The sequence below is a fragment of the Elephas maximus genome, chromosome 2 (assembly GCF_024166365.1).
Source record: "Elephas maximus indicus isolate mEleMax1 chromosome 2, mEleMax1 primary haplotype, whole genome shotgun sequence".
Classification (NCBI taxonomy): domain Eukaryota; kingdom Metazoa; phylum Chordata; class Mammalia; order Proboscidea; family Elephantidae; genus Elephas; species Elephas maximus.
This window is the reverse complement of record NC_064820.1, coordinates 61,440,394-61,458,498: the sequence shown is the minus strand read 5'-3', so window position 1 is coordinate 61,458,498 and position 18,105 is coordinate 61,440,394. Positions and strand designations below refer to the sequence as shown.

The 18,105-nt window shown below is 39.5% G+C and overlaps 1 protein-coding gene across 1 annotated transcript; it reads left to right on the top strand.

Moving 5' to 3' along the window:
- The first annotated feature begins 6,101 nt into the window (after positions 1-6,101).
- ACTBL2 (actin beta like 2) lies at positions 6,102-7,232 on the top strand. The gene is given in 1 exon segment (XM_049864059.1): positions 6,102-7,232. A coding segment is annotated over 1 exon segment (1,131 nt).
- Positions 7,233-18,105: the final 10,873 nt, after the last annotated feature.

Genomic DNA, 18,105 nt, shown 5'->3' with positions numbered 1-18,105 from the left:
ATAACTATAGGGTATCATTAGTAGTTAGAATTGGTCGATGTTCAACCATTTTAAGAGGTAGCGTATAATCTGGAACCAATGGTACTGAAGGAAGAAGTTCAAGCTGCACTGAAGGCATTGGTGAAAAACAAGGCTCCAGGAATTGACAGAGTGTCAATTGAGGTATTTCAACAAATGATTGCAGTGCTGGAAGTGCTCACTCCTCTATGCCAAGAAATTTGGAAGACAGCTACCTGGCCAACCGACTAGAAGAGATTCATATTTATTCCTCTTCCCCAAGAAAGTGATCCAATCGAATGCGGAAATTATTGAACGATATCATTAATATCACTGCAAGTAAAACTTTGCTGAAGATCATTCAAAAGTGGATACAGTAGTATATCGACAGGAAACTGCCAGAAATTCAGGCCGGATTCAGAAGAAGATGTGGAACCAGGGATATCATTGCTGATGTCAGATGGATCCTGGCTGAAAGCAGAGAATAACAGAAAGATGTTTACCTGTGTTTTATTGACTATGCTAAGGCTTTTGATTGTGTGGATCATAACAAATTATGGATAACACTGCAAAAAATGGGAATCCCAGAACACTTAATTGTGCTCATGAGGAACCTGTACATAAATCAAGAGGCAGTTGTTGGGACAGAACAAGGGAATACCTTGTGGTTTAAAGTCAGGAAAGATGTGCGTCAGGGTTGTATCCTTTCACCACACCTGTTCAATCTGTATGCTGAGCGAATAATGTGAGAATCTAGACTATATGAACAGGGCATCGGGATTGGCGGAACACTCATTAACAAACTGCGCTATGCAGATGACACAACTTTGCTTGCTGAAAGTGAAGAGGAGCACTTACTGCTGAAGCTCAAAGACCACAGCCTTCAGTATGGATTACACCTCAACATAAAGAAAACAAAAATCCTCACAACTGGACCAATGAGCAACATCATGATAAACAGAGAAAAGACTGAAGTTGTCAAGGATTTCATTTTACTTGAATCCACAATCAACACCCTTGGAAGCAGCAGTCAAGAAATCAAAAGATGCCTCACATTGGGCAAATTGGCTGCAAAAGACCTCTTTAAAGTGTTGAAAAACAAGGATGTCACCTTGAAGACTAAGGTGCACCTGACCCAAGCCGTGGTATTTTCAATCACATCATACGCATGAAAAGCTGGACAATGGATAAGGAAGACTGAAGAAGAACCAACACCTTTGAATTGTGGTGTTGGTGAAGAATATTGAATATACCATGGACTGCCAAAAGAATGAACAAATCTGTCTTGGAAGAAATACCAGAATGCTCCTTAGAAGCAAGGATGGCAAGACTATGTCTTACATACTTTGGATATATTGTCAGGACAGATCAGTCCCTGGAGAAGGACATCATACTTGGTAAAGAGCAGGGTCAACAAAAAAGAGGAAGACCCTCAACCAGATGGGTTGATGCAGTGGCTGCAACAATGGGCTCAAGTATAACAATGATTGTGGGCATGGCGCAGGACCTGGCAGTGTTTCATTCTGTTGTACAGAGGGTTGCTATGAGTCAGAATCAACTAGACAGCACCTAACAACAACATTATCTGTAGTTATTATTAGTGGATTTGTCATATTAAGAAAGTATTTTGGAGACTTCTCTGAGTGATCAATTACAACTCGTAAATTATCAAGACTAAGCCATTTTATCAATATCAAATATAAACATTAGACAGTAATTAACCACAAAATAAATGAGCCTTTTAAACTTTGAAAAAGTCATCAACTATATCTATTAATGAACAAACAATAGTGCATAATGAAAAATCACACTACTTATTCATCCATCCAAGTATCTGTTTATTAAATTTGTATCAAATCTCCACTAAAAGTAGATGAGAGTTGAAAGAGATTCTGACTAATCACCACCGAGGGAGAGGCAGATGGACATAAAACCTTCAAAGGGCTGGAGGAGAGAGTGTGATACACAAGGAAAGAACCAAGTGAGGACCATAGTAGCCAGCTTCCTTGTTCTAGGTTGGATCCCTAGGGGGTGGCAGAAAGGGGCCTCATTAAACTTCTGTCTTAGAGATTGGTTAAGAGATGAGAAAGTGGAACAGGAGGTAATCACTGTGATAAAGCCTCTAGTCTGGTCTCATGTGCCCCAGGGGGAAATTACATTCAATTTTGGAGTTTCTTTCTCTTCCTTGATTCTGTTAAGATCCAGACTCACTTTCCAAGCCTCTAAAAGCCTTGCTGACTCTTAAGTAGTGACCTAGTTCCAAATACATGTTTGATTCTCTGATTTCATCCAGGTTGGTGGTGCTTGTGCCCACAGCATTCCCTCCACTGGCTGCTGGCAGTCCCCATCTATCCTCTGAGACTCTAGGTCAGCGTTCATCTTCCCTGGGCTTCTCCCATTCCCTTCCTCTGATTCCATGGTTCAAATGCCCCTCACTCCACTACCACATTGCACTATTGTTATCTGTGTATAAAAACTAATCAGCTGCCGTCGAGTCAACTCCATTGAACTACTGGGTTTTCAATGGCTGAATTTTAAGAAGTAGATTGCCAGGCCTTTCTTCCAAGGTGCTGCCAGGTAGACTCAAACCTCCAACTTTTCAGTTAGCAGCGAAGCACTTAAACAGTTTGTACAACCCGGGAACATTATCTGTGTATAACCCTCCTCCCTAAAAAAAAAAAAAAAAACCACTGCCGTCAAGTCAATTCCTACTCATAGCAACCCCATAGGTTTTCAAGGCTGTAAATCTTGATGGAAGCAGACTGCTACATCTTCCTCCCTTGGAGCTGCTGGTGGTTTCGAACTGCTGACCTTTAGGTTAGCAGTCAAATGCTTTAACCATTTGACTGTGCCACCAGGGCTCCTTTATCTGTGCATATTGGAGCAATATTCAAAATATTTAACAACTAGTGCAGCACAGGCAGTGCCCAGAGACTTGTATGGCCAACTGCTCCATACCAGTGCAGAGCAGTTACAAGTCACTTTGGTGGGAGGTAACTTTCACTCACAAAACAGTAAACTCTTTAAAAATAGGTACTGTGTTTTTATTCATTGTTATGTCACCAGCACGTGGCACATGGGAGTTGTTTGCTAAATGCTAATAGACTGAATAAATCTAAAATTACTGGAAAAAGGCAAGATGACAATGAGCTTGTGATAAGGCGTAGTATCACTGCTTTCAAGGCACCTCAGCTCATTGTCCTTACATATAATGCCCCATCTATGTCTTATTCTAGTTTTGTATATCTGCATGGTAGTCAAGCTAGGCAACACGTAAAGGAAAATAATATTCTGGGCATCCAGAAGTTAACCAGAGAGACCCTGATGGGTTTAGGCAACTAACTAAATATTTGCATATGCCAATCAGGTACAAAACCTGTTATCTACGGAAACAGCCCCCCAGAGCCCAATATTTGCATCCCATCTTTCTATGTTTCACTCACAAATTCTCAGTATTTTTTTATATAACCAGTCCAACAGAAGACATTTTTAAGTGGTAGCTGACTTATGATATGTCTCTTATGTATTATTGGGGGTTCATTAAAACAGCCTGAGTTTCTCTTGACAGTGGCAGTCGTGGTTCAGTGGTAAAATTCTCACCTTCTGTGTGGGAAACACAGCTCGATTGCCGGGCAATGCACCTTATGCGCGGCCACCACCCATCTGTCAGCAGAGGCTTGTTTGTTGCTATGATGAAGAGTTTCAGAGGAGATTCCAGACGAGGAAGAAAGGCCTGGTGATCTACATCCAAAAAGTAGCCAATGAAAACCCAATGAATCACAACAGCTGAGCCACATATCTTTCTGTCTTGTGTGGGGTCGCCACGTGTCAGGGGCTGACTTGATGGCAACTAACAACAAGAAGCTTATTTTAAAAATACACAGTTGATGAAAATTTCTTTTAGGACACCAAAATTAAAATAAATTCTAGAAGATATTCCAGTAAGATCACAAATCATCCTCATCTCCAGGGTGTCTGTTATGGTGTAAGGACTCAGTAGCAAAGAGCGCTCCATTCATGGTCTATTCTCTGGATGACACTGCAGTAAATCTGGGATCTAATGGTTACACTGGGCCCCACGGGGTCTCCTCCCTTCTCTGTGGGAGCCTTTGTTGCATATTCCAGACTAGAGCAGTCCTAAATGGGAACCTGTGCTAAACGCCGTGTGCGTTTTCTTTTTACTTTTGTGGGACCTCCATGTGGTTTGTTACGGAACTTAGAAGGGGAGGAAAAAAAAGATACTCCAGCTGCGTCAGCCTGTAGCAATGGAATACTGTTTTAATCAAAAGCTTGGTTGTACTACATGAAAAAGAACTTCGCAAAACCATTCCGTTTGAGGGTTTGAGGGTGGGCTCGTAAATGTTGTTGAAGGAAGAATTGATTTTGCAGTTACAGAAAAGATTAAAAGAAAGGCCAATCCTGGTCGGACAAAAAGAAAAAATAGTAGATCTTGTGAAACACACATTTTACCTTTGCTGATTTTCTGCCATAAAGCCCATTACAGGGAAAAGCACTGGACAAATAATTCTGTATCAAGCTGCAGACAAAGAAGAGAGCTGGATGCTCATAGCCTGGGGTTACCATGACTCTCCAAGAGGCTAATGGCCAAAAGCACCAGCTAGTTCTCCTGGCTTTAAGCCGGAAGGTGAATTTCTGTCCAGTACTGCAGGACTGCTGCTACCTCTCACAAAGTGACTATTATTGAATGAATGAGCCAAAATAATGTGATTTTGGAAAACTCAGATGTAGGCATGAAAAATTGCTTCGCTTTGTTGAAGAGCTGACAGAGGAGATTATATTCCATTTAGATAACACATGAGACTAAATGTAATGAGTTTTCTTCTTCTTGTTTCTTTATAATACCTTACAATGTCTTACACTTTTATCATGGTCCACATTTTACCACGCTCTCCATATATCTGTATTGAAAATAAAATCCAAACAAACTGCCACTATGAAGTGATAACAGTATAATATACTCTAAAATGGCAGGAAAGCTAAACTATTCCAATTGTACAGATTTTAATAACTACAGAGGGGTCTGGTGTTACACCATATGAACCTTGAAGACTGAAATTTTTTAAAGATCGGTTCAAACATATGGTTTTTAAATTTATCATATCATTTAATTTTGTTTATTGCTGTGTAAATCACAAGTTATTGCATATAAATAAATAACTTTTTATAATCTGCATTTTAACAATAAATCATACAAGATCATTGGCCATTCACCCTCTATGTAATCCACAGGGACACGACAAACCTAGTTCTATGAACAATGTCAAGACATAGTAAGTGCCTAATAAAATTTGGTTATTAGAAATATAAATCAAGGAAAGAAAATCTTTATTGATCACTTTATTACCTTTACTTGATCTCTGATAGATTAGAAATCTATTAAATATCCCCAAAATTTGCACTAGACAAATGCATTATACTTAACAGCTCTCAGGCTACGATGGGCCGGTCATTATTTTTAATTAAACCAGTTTTTACCGTGAGGACATCCTGTAACATTAGGAACATAATGGGAGAAGAAACTCTTGAACAAGCAATGTTTGCAGAGTAGGACTCTTCATAAGAACAGTACATTCAGAATGAAAAGTTCAAGTGTAAAGATAATGGACCCAGAGGGTAAACTGAGGAGGGAGTGGTTCTTCCGGCAGTGTTGCCCATACCTAGCACCAGCTCTCTTTCATCTTGCTTTTATATTCCCCATTGCATCATCATAGTTATGTAAAGACTGTGTCAATAAGCCATGTGTGGGTTGCCTAATTACAGTAACCTGAGATTTGGCCTCTCAGAAGTCAATCTTACCTTTATTTTAAAAAAAAAAAGTCTATTAATGATTTTTGTAGTCATCAACATCATTATTAATACCTCAAAGGCAACCCCACCCAGAAGTGTTGGGAATTGGTGGGATAGGATATGGGTGGGACCCGTGTGTTCCTTTAAATACCTGTTGTCACAGCGCAGGTTCCCTTCTCTGACAGCAGTTCTGGAGCGTTTAAAGCCTGTTCAGTCTCTCTCTTGTGCACCCAGAGTCTGGTGTTTACTCTGTATTTAACCTCTATTCACCCCTCTGGAAGATTCCAGCCAGCACTATGACTGATGACGGGCTGTCTGCCTTGGTGGTGAATAATGGATCAGGGATGTGCAAGGCAGGCTTTGGTGGTGATGATGCCCCCCGGGCTGTGTTCCCATCCATGGTGGGGCGGCCCCGGCACCAGGGGGTCATGGTAGGCATGGGCCAGAAGGACTGCTATGTGGGGGATGAGGCCCAGAGCAAGAGAGGCATCCTGACCTTGAAGTATCCCATTGAGCACGGAGTGGTCATCAACTGGGGTGATATGGAGAAGATTTGGCATCACACTTTCTACAACGAACTCCGTGTGGCACCAGATGAGCATCCCATCCTCCTCACCGAGGCACCCCTCAATCCCACAATCAGCCGGGAGAAGATGACTCAGATCATGTTTGAGGCCTTCAACACACCGGCCATGTATGTGGCTATCCAGGCCGTTCTGTCCCTCTATGCCTCGGGCCGGACCACAGGCATTGTGATGGATTCTGGGGATGGGGTCACTCACACTGTGCCCATCTATGAGGGTTATGCTCTGCCCCATGCCATTCTACGTCTGGATTTGGCAGGTAGAGACCTGACCGATTACCTCATGAAGATCCTAACAGAACGGAGCTATAACTTCACCACCACAGCTGAGCGTGAGATTGTACGTGATATCAAAGAGAAGCTGTGCTTTGTGGCCCTGGACTTCGAGAAAGAGATGGTCAGTGCTGCTGCATCTTCCTCACTCAAAAGAAGCTATGAGCTTCCTGATGGACAGGTGATCACCATTGGGAATGAACGCTTTTGATGCCCTGAAGCCATTTTCCAGCCTTCCTTTCTGGGCATTGAGTCCAGCGGGATCCACGAGACAACTTTCAACTCTATCATGAAGTGTGATGTGGATATTCGAAAGGACCTTTATGCCAACACCATGTTGTCTGGAGGCAGCACCATGTATCCTGGCATTACTGACCGAATGCAGAAGGAAATTGTAGCCCTGGTACCCAGCAGCATGAAAATCAAGATCATAGCTCCTCCAGAGCAGAAGTATTCCATGTGGATTGGAGGCTCCATTCTGGCCAGCCTGTCCACATTCCAGCAGATGTGGATCAGTAAGCAGGGATACGATGAGGCGGGACCTCCCATCGTTCACAGAAAATGTTTCTGAATGGGCTTCCGTGTTAACGGGTTTTCGTTTTGCCTTTGTGACTTTCTAGGTTGTAATGATGATACTGCTTTTATCCACTTCAGTAGAGTCAAGGTAAATAGCTCCCCCTTCCTGGTGTCTAAACCAGTAACCTCCATCTCTCCATTAAGTATTGTGGGCCCTTACCAGCTTCTTGACCTCTCTCAACTTAAGGAGAATTCTGATACCATATTCTGTTTTCTTCGTCTATAGCGTTCAAAGAAATATAGACCAAAGAAATAAGTAACAAGGAATAAAATAATGGAAACGTCACTTCAGAGTGGATAACTAGAATTTCCAAGCTCTAGAAACCAGTTCTTACATAAAGTATTTAGCAATAGCAGTCTACAAATCTATAGAAAAGAAATGTTCTTATATTTAGCAAAGGCATCTTATTAGTTTTTTATTTAGTTTCCTTCTTTGCATAGAGATAATGAATTATATAGGTCAATAATATCCATATATACATGAATACCAGGGAAATAAAATGTTATATCTCAAAATGTACTAATATATCTGGCTATCTGAACAACTAATACGAACTTCTTTATTCTCCAACCGTCACATTTTAGTAGGTCCATATTTAATTGTTTCTTTTATTAATTAAGTATAATGAAACAGTCAACATTCCTTTAGTTTATAAATCAACTAAATCTTCATGTGCCGTGTGTAATCCGCTGGTATTACTTTTTGAACCTCATTATACTTGTAAAACAGCAAAACTACACATAATGTACACATAATGCCTAACTTTTTAAATCTGGAGAGACACTGTGACATCAAGTTAAAGCCAAGATGCTACAGTGTGACAAAGATAATTTTATTTCTATTTCTTAGCATAATAATGCATTTGTTGAATAATGTCTGTAGGCCATATTTTGTTTATTTCTCTTATGCGAGGACTTCACTGCAGGAAAACAGGGCTATAGCAGTTTTGTAAATTATAAATTCTAGTACCAACATAGCAGCCCCAATTTTATTCTGAGAAGGGTTTAGAATAATTCTGCTTTGCTGTGTCCAGTAACTAGCAATACTTCTTTGTGTAGAGTGTTGAAATGCTAACATATTAGAAAGCAACAGTATATCTTCCTATAATGTCTAAAATTTTTCAATTAATCCAATAGTGATTTATCAACCAATTTTAACTACTACGGTATTTGTTTCCATCTGTGCTGTGATTTCTGATTATTTCAATATCAGGGTAATTTGTACTTTTCAGGGTTTTTTCCTGAAAATTTAAAGCATTTATTTGGGGTTCTTACTAAGGTACTATCAGATTCTCGTGAGAAAGGTACCGCTCCTCTTTTCCTTTTAGTTGGGAAATATTTACTTGTGTTTCATATCTCCAAATTGGAGCCATAAAACCTTTTGTGTTTAAGATAAAACTTTTCAAAGAACGTAGCGTTCCTTATCTAATAACATGATTTTTAAAATACATTTAACAAAAATTTATCTCCAAAGTTATTTTATTTTGTAAGAACGGGTGTTTCCTTTCATTAAATTAAAATTGTTTCATGCTTGCATACTTGTATTTCTTGTTAAATCCTTCTCAAAGACCTGGAGATTGATTCAGAAATTATCACTTCTTATGTGTGAACTATTCCTCTGTTTTGCGCCTGGGATATTTGACCATGTAGACACATTAAAAGGCAAATTTTAGAAAAAAAGAAAGATGTCTAGTCAGATAAGGTTATAATACACGTGTAATCTCAATAAAAATGTGTGTTAGTAGGTGAACAGGTCCTCCAATAATTAGCAGGCAGAGATAATGTCAATAATAATAATAATATCTTGGATTTATACGCTGCAACGCTTTCCATTTGCAGAGTAAGTAGTTCTCACAAACATTCTGACCTACATTCTGAATTATCAGAAAAGACCCCTTTCACCACCCGCAAAAAAATGTATGGGACAGGTAGAACTTCCAAAAGAATGAACTATAGAGCCCTGGATCATTAGGTAAAAATATGAACCCTGTAATGCAAAAAGAAATTTAAACTTAGGGTCTTTGGCTATTCTCCCATTCAACACTGACTGAACAAATGGATGAGTTTAATGAAGAGACAGCCCATCTCACAGCTCTATATTTGAGAATAAACAAACAGAACAGTTGCCACAGAGTTGATCTGGACTCATGGTGACCCCATGTGTGTCAGAGTAGGATTGTGCTCCATAGAATTTTCAATGGTCGATTTTTTGAAAGTAGATCTCCAGCCCTTTCTTCCAAGGCTCTTTGGGTGAACTGAAATCTTCTACCTTTAGATTAGCAGCCAAGTATGTCTCTCTCTCTCAGACTTAAGAATACAGTCCATGTATTTAGTGGTTCACAAGCCTGGCTCATCAATCAAATCACTTAGAGAACTTTATGAAAACAGATTCCTTGGCCCTGGGCTCAGAAGTTTTGGTTCAGTGGGTCTAGGTTGAGATCTGGAACTCCAAATGTGCAGCCAACTAAAGGAATCACAGCTCTAAACAACCCAGAATCTAAAACATGCTAGACTCTTAGGGCAGAGAAAGACTATGGTCACTTGCCACAGTCCCAAAGTAGTCTCCACAAATGAAATTCATACCATTGTAAAAGTTCCCACTCTCGCTCAATGATCCATCACGCTGCTTCAGTAGCAATCTAAAGTTGGGGCCGCACCACAATCACTCCCACCCCCGCCCAGCTGGATTTCCTAATCAGGGGTAACATTTGCTGAAAACCCGCATGATCCAAAGCTAATACCTGCACTCTTCTTCCTTAACATGCACACACGCTTATTTGTCAATAATGAGATAAAGCAGTCCTGGGATACAGGCTGAGTCTTACATTCATAATTCTGTCACACAAGAGCCTAGAAATATAAGTATTATATTTTCCACATAATCAAAGGATAATCCTTTGGGTGACAAGGGTATCTTACCATATTTATTCAGTCATCCTACAGTTATTAATTTAATGTCCTATTTTTTTATGCCAGAATCTACTACAGAAGTGTTTTAAGGACCTTGGGGGATTACAATCCAGGCTGTAAATCTTTATGGAAGTCAACTACCACATCTTTCTCCTTGAAGCAGCTGGTGGATTCAAACTGCTGACCTTTCAGTTAGTAGCAGAGCACTTAACCACTGAGTAACCAGGGCTCTTTACAATCCAGTTTTGGGGTAAATTAGGTACAATGGAAAACAGTGTGATCTAAAGGTGGTTCACAGACTAAACACAGTCCATGCTATGATGGTAACTCAAATAAGGACATTTCAAGCCAGGCTGATCAAAGAAGCGTTCACAGAGTAGATGGGGCATTGGGTTAAGTTTTAAAGCACAATTACATTGTACTGAACACAAGTTAAATTTTTTCTTAGATGGATCAGCCACCATTAGGAATACTACTTACTGGACTCAGTCAGGTGGTTTATCCTTATTTCGAATGTTTCCATTGGACTATGCCAGGAATTATTTTTAAAGAGTGCACAAACTTTAAGACTCAGTTCAAGTGTCACCTCCTCTATGGAGACTTCTTTGACATGCATATAGCATCCCATCTACAACTTGTCCACACTCGCCCACCCTCACACCATCATCAAGTACCTGGAGGACAAAGAAGGGACAGGATTTATCCACCTTTGAATCCTCTGGGCTTTCCCTAGTGCCAGGCACATAGTAGTAACTGAATAAACATGGTTTGAATTAATATAGTCGTAACTTAGTGGATTCTGATATACTTCGTGAACGTCAGTTTTGCATTATCTATTTCTGGCCACTCTGGTCTCAGCTCCATATCTGCTAGAGTCTGCTTCTTTTGTCTGGTGCTATCTTTCCTCTGAAGCATATTTTTTCTTTTTCCTTTCTTCCTCTTTTCTCTTTCTTTTTCCATCCACTTCTCCAGTGCTTCTCGATGCACAGTGCTGGATATTGACGTCTCTTCTGCTTGTCAGTAAAAGTTTTTCCTTCTGATTGGTCAAAGGATCAATAAACCTCATCTTTTGCCGAGTGTGTTAGTGATGAGGCTACTTAAATTTAATCAGAAAATAAAATAAAGGAAATAAAATCTTTCACTGAGTACAATAGTATGTTCACCTCTTCTAAGTTGTTTGCATTCTTGCTGATATTTTTCACTTTTTTCTAAGCTTCAAATTGCTCTAGAGTTGAGAGTTTAGATATCTGACTCCCTAAAAACTCAGACATTATAAATATATTGAAAAGTGTGTTTTCTAGCAACCATTTAGAGCTTCCTTCAAGAGTTTATAAAAGATTCCTTTCAAAAGATGTTTGAAATTAGGAACTAAGCATGTGGTTTGCCCAATACTGCTTCCAGATGTTGGTAAGTACACTTGGAATGTCCTTAGGGATATGTGTGTGTGTGTGCGTGTGTGTGTGTATCAGTACAGAGACGGCTCATTAAAATCAATTGATAATTTAAGACTTCCTTTTTAAACGTGAACGGACCTGTCTGAATTATAACTGCCATTTTTTTTTTTTTTTAGTTAAAGTCATAAGTAATAGACACTAGAGCCCCCGTGAGCTGGCTGACTTTTCATCTCATTCCAAATCTGATGTCTTAACGAGTTTATAATTCTAGGTCCAGTTAAATTTAGTTAACAGATATTCCAATACGATACGATGATAGATATTTTATCTAGGCAACACCCCAACACCACTTGAAAAATGGAATATCTGACTTAATTGGCTATTTGACTACACATAAGTCAAAAGCCAAGTTGTTCCCTCTGGAATTGGGACTGAGACATCTGTGATCTTACACGTACCATACTACACAGTACCTGGTATTGAGGGGAAAAGATATAAAGATCCAGCAAGAAGGATTAAAGTTTCTGCTCATATCTCCTCTAAGGAGGTATTGCAGTAAGATAATATTTCTAGCTCATCTATAGGTTGAGGGTAGGGAGAGAAAACTAAACACCAACATGCTATTTTAACTTTATGTCTTCTGTCCTCTAAGCTTCATATTTTCTGTGACCAATGCAGAAAGCATCGTTTTAAAAGAGAAACAGCAGCTTCTCAGCATTGTTTATTTTTTCCATACTTGGCTGTCAAAGGAAAAGCTGGCCTCACCAGTGAAAACAAAATTGTGTTCACCAGTGGAAATGCTGGAATCTCCTAGAGCAGTCCAGGATGTTAATGGCTCATAAGTGGAAGTTTTCTACAGAAATGTAAGCTTTTCATAAATCTTGAAGCACCAGAGCGAAGTAAGAGCTTATTGCATGTGAATGCCATAATTTCTAGAAAATGAGGTGGTAAAATACCAGAAGTGTATACAACCTGTGCCTATTTATTTAAAAAACTGCATTAGTTCAGTGATGGGATTCAAAGTGTTATGCGCTTGACTAAACAGTCAACTTTATCAAAATGGAAATTATCTGTAGTAGAATAAAAACAAAATGTACAATTTCAGAATTTTGATGGAGTCAAGGAAATAAAATTTAGAGCAGAGAAAAGGAAATTATATCAACTAAAAAGGAAGAGCTGATAAAAATCCTAATTGAAAAGAACATTTTTCCCCATTATCTGACGCAGCACTACTTTATTAGTGTTTGGCAGTAGGTATGCCACTTAGAGATTTGGCACATCAACCAAAATTACAAATAATAAAAAATAAAATTATCAAATCAAATCTCTAATTATATTGTGAGGGCCGTACAAAGGTTTACGTGCTTAACTACTAACTAAAAGGTTGGGGTTTCAACTTCACCCTGAGGTACCTCAAAAGAAAGTCCTGGCAATCTGCTTCTGAAAGGTCGTCCAAAAACCAAATACCAAATCCAGTGCCGTCGAGTCAATTCCAACTCATAGTGACCCTATAGGACAGAGTAGAACTGCCCCCATAGAGTTTCCAAGGAGTGCCTGGCAGATTCGAACTGCTGACCCTTTGGTTAGCAGCTGTAGCATTTAACCACTACACCACCAGGGTTTCCTCTGAAAGGCCACAACCTTGAAAATCCTGTGGAACAGTTCTACTCTGCCCACGTGGGGTCTCCATGAGTAGGAATCAACTTGACACCAACTGTTTTTGTTGTTGTTGTTATGGTATTGTAAAATATGAATCAAAAAGGCTTTGTGACCAGTTGAATATTATGGAGAAGGTGGAAAAGGAGGGAAGAAGTTTAAACTATAAATGATGCCTATTGCCATGCTCACACCATCACTGATTTAAGTAGGCATGTCATTAATTCCATATTTAAATCACTACGTCAAGAACTGCAACCAGTCCGCTTTGTTGTTCCTCAAACCTTGGCCCTACAGAGACTCTTACCATTCACAGCGTGAGAGAGCCAGGAGGTGTAGAGTAGAAAATGATTATTTCATTTTGTTTTCTATCTCGGTTTTTGGCTAACCAGCATCTGAATGCTTCTTTTATTTAGCAAGAATTTCCTTTTGTGTGAACTGTGTTGGGAGGTAAAGCACAGGCTTGTACTCACTCTCAGCAGCTAGAGCTTAGGCTCAACCGATCAGATGCTCCCTTCTGGGACCTTCAACACTTGAACCTGAGAAAGTGACACAAAAATACAAGAATTGCTGAGAAATTATTCACAACCTTGGTGGTACAGGGAGACCATCAATGGCTATAGTATGGTTCTGTGGTAGAATCCTAACCAGACTATTGCTCCAGCATGACTTTAGCAAATTTTCTTATTCTCTAATTTCTTCCCTTAGTGTCTGCTCATTTTCCAAGAATGGAATCTATGAGCTACTCACCATCCTTTCCAAAAAATTTCTTTCTGGTTTAAATTATCAAAAGAAAATTCCTGATGCATGCAATCAAGAACACTGACTGAAACGTATTTTGATAACAGGGAATGGAATTGCAGGTAATGGGCCCTTAAAGAAATGATCCAATCTAGGATTGGTTATCTAGACCAGTTTAGGTTGAAGGCAGTAAAAATCCCACTAGTATTCAACAAAGAGAATCTTTCAGCTCACAGCAAACAGTGGAGAAACAGCTCATTAAAATATCTCCTCTGATCACTTAAAATAAAATACTTCTTGAGGGCAAGGCTTGTGGGGCAGGGAGGAGAATAAGCTTTCACTGCCGTGGAACAATATAAAAGACACAAGTAATTCTAGTTGGAAGGGTGGATGGCGGCTTCTATTGGCTCCAGTCAACTTTAAAAAGAGAGAATAACATACTTAAATCCCTAATTTCTTATCTCAGAACACAGATCAATCTAAAGGATCTTTTGTCTCTTGAAGACATAAGGCTGAAATACCTGAAACACAAACTCCATTGATTGAATTCACAGATTAACTAGGTCTTTTGGATTAAATTTAAGGCAATGATGGAAAAGAATGGAACCCCAAGAATTGGAAGGAAGTTATTCAGGAGAATGTGAGAACTTGGAGATCCCAATTATCTAGTCCCTTCCTCTTGCTAGTCAAAGCAACCTGTTTTTCCTCATCAGATAAGAACTTTACTCACTTGGTTGCACACCTGAAACAGCTTTACCTGATGGAGGTACCTTGAAAGGAAAAGCTAATTCTATCAGTTAGGGTTCTTGTAGGTAGCATATAAAACCAGAAAACCAAACCCAGTGCCGTCGAGTCGATTCCGACTCATAGTAACCCTATAGGACAGAGTAGAACTGCCCCGTAGAGTTTCCAAGGAGCGCCTGGCGGATTTGAACTGCTGACCCTTGGGTTAGCAGCTGTAGCAATTAACCACTTCACCACCAGGGTTTCACCCATTAACCATACTACATAAAAAAGTCTAAACCAAGCCAAACCTGTTGCCATCCAGTCAATTCTGACTCATAGCAACCGTATAGGACAGAGTAGAACTGCCCCATAGGGTTTCCAAGGCACAGCTGGTGGATTCAAACCTTTTAGTTAGCAGCCTAGCCCTTAACCACTGTGCCACCAGGGCTCCAAGTTAACACCAGTAAAGCACTAGCAATAGTGCATGACCCACCCGGTGTAAGTGCTCATTATTAGTGCTCAGTATAGCTATTATTAAAGAAAAAAAAAAAACTACATCTATACACAGCTGCACAGTAAACAGAAGAGTGAGATTAGAGCCAGAGAAGATAATCCAAGTCAATATGAAAGTAGAATGGAGAAGTCATGCATGAAGGAAACTTTTAACACATTCAAAATCACAGCATAAAGGTGCCAAGGACAAGAGTCAGAGGCAGCATGTTTGTTTTATCTTGATGGCCATAGTTCCATTAATTGTGATTAATATACTCTGTGCTAAGAAAGTGAAGGGATATCAAAGAGAAAACAATGTGTCTGTTCTCACCAGATTGTCCTGGATGAGAATATAAGACGTAAGTATGCTACAAATTAAATTAAATGAAGACTACTATACAAGCGACCTTACAGGAAGTACATAAAATTTTTGAGTGATAAGTTCAATGATCTCCAAGAACAAGCAACCAAGCAATACACAGTTTTGTTGGTGATTGTTAGGGGTGGGGAGGTGATTCCTCTTTCTTGTACACATGTGCTTTATAGTCATAAGTAATCCAGGGTTTCATGAAGATGATCTCATCAACATAATTCTAACAGCTCCTGGAATATTAGCATGTGGTCATTTCGTTTTTCGAAGAACTGGACAACCTATTCGAAACAAGGTTGGAGGGACAATGTTATTGTGGTTAGCTGCCATCGAGTTGACGCCTAACTCATGGCTACTCTATGCACAATGGAACAAAATGCTGCCTGGTGCTGCACGATCCCCAATGATTAGGTGCAGATTGGTGCATTTTCATTGGCTGATTTTCGGAAGTAGATCTCTGGGCCTTTCTTCCTAGTCCACCTTAGCACAGGGCTGTGATCAGTTATAGTGACCCAGCAGAGGATCACAGTCACGACCTCTGGACAAAGCACCATCAGAAGACTTCCAGCCAGAGAGCAGTTGCACTTTGAAGGAAATACCACAATTTTCTTTGTCCTGGGTATAAGAGCTACTTAAAAAATTGGTAAAAACAAGGTATTATCCAGTTGAGAACCACAGCTGGTTAGAATAAGATTTAGTAGTCTCCATGAGGGAAGCATAGTACAGAGGGCATGGTTTACTGACAAAGCTGGCCAAGGAGAGCCCTAAAACGAAATCCAAGATGCTTTTTGCTCAGTCCTTAAATATCTGGAGAAAGCAGATGACTTTGGGCTGGAAGAAATAAACTCTGACTAGCAGAAAGAAAGAGAACACAGAAGCTCAAGATTAATGCGGTCCAGAGCAGAGTAGTGTTGCCACTTAGTGGCATACTCGAGAAGGACCAGGTTACACGTGGGCAGCATGGAGCTGACTATATTCACCTTTGGGGTGACTTGGAAGTAAAGCAGTGGAAAGAAGTCCTACTCACTGCAATGAAAATCCACATCATCACCAAACAATTAATGTTTGATGTGTTCTTCAGTGGGACACATTTCCCAGGCTGTCGGATAAGGACCTACCCATCAGAAGAAGACTGTAGCATGAGGGTCACATTCTTCACATGGATTCCCTAAGCATGTGGAAGAGAATTTCAGTTGAAAGTGAACATTTGCTTGGAATTTTTAAAGCATCAGCCACTCACATCAGTGAAATCTGTTCTTTTTGAAAACACAGAGTGAGAAATTTTTGACATTTGAAATTTTTATTTCAAGCCCCACAATATTAAGGCTTACAGCTTTAGAAAGGAAACTTTAAAATGTGTTGAAATATGAGACCATTCAAGGGAATATGCGTAACAATACGATTGTAACGTGACTTACCACCTGCCAGCAGGTTGACTCTGACTCATGGAGACCCTATGAATGTCAGAGTAAAACTGTGCTCATAGGGTTTTCAATTTATAAGAAGTAGATCACCAGGCCTTTCTTCCAAGGTACCTCTGGAAGGACTCAAACCTCCAAACTTTCAGTTAGCCGTGGAGCAAGTTAACCATTTGCTCCATCCAGGAATGATAACCCAGATAATTGATTCTCTTTCAAAGGAAAATTTATAGCATTTTCACTAATACTTTGTTTAATCATATTTGCCACCATACACTGCCAAAACCAATATAACGGGACTTACCATATTTAACTATATTTGATTTATTCAATAAATAAAAAATATTATGCAGAAGCACTGTTATGTAGATTCTTTCCAGAAGGATTAATAGAACTATTCATAAAAAGTATTCAAGTCTAATAAAACTAAGAAATAACACAACTTCTCATTCCTAGACTTGAATTTAAAAGACAAAACAGATTGAATGCTTTGAATTGAGAAGGAAAATTAATTCCAAGGAAATTACATAAAGTAGGTTGACACTATACAAAACTCTTGAGTTTTAGATAAAAGTGCTCAAATCAGGTCAAATTTTCATTTTAATTCTTCAAGTAGGGCCAATTCCAAAGACAACTTAGTCTTTTGCTCCTGGATTTATGATGGAATGTCCCATTTCTTACCCATGTGGTAAATGACTTGAATAATCTCATCATAATACTTTCCTGGAAATCACAGACAGGGACACATTGTGCCTCTCAGTCCTGAATCTACATATGCATATCTGTTCAATCTACCAGGACATTCCATCTCCTTGGCTGGAATAAGAAAATGAGAAATAGAAAAGAAAATAATGACAATGACTTCTCATGGCTTCTCCACTCCCCATGTGAGTTGCAAACAAACATGTTCTGACTCCTTCAGCTGGCTAACATGAAGTTCCCAGGAGCTTCTTAGAGTTTTAAGAAATTCACAGTTAATACAAAACACACATCACAGAGAAAAAGGCCTGTTTCTCAAGCCTCTGAGTTTGCTCCAAATCAAAATACAAGTTGTAAACAACTGGGCAGCTACTTTTAATGCTGCATACCATGTGTTTCCAGCATATAAAGAATTCTTTTTCAGATGTGCTCTTATCCCTCCTAGAGAGACTGCACATAACA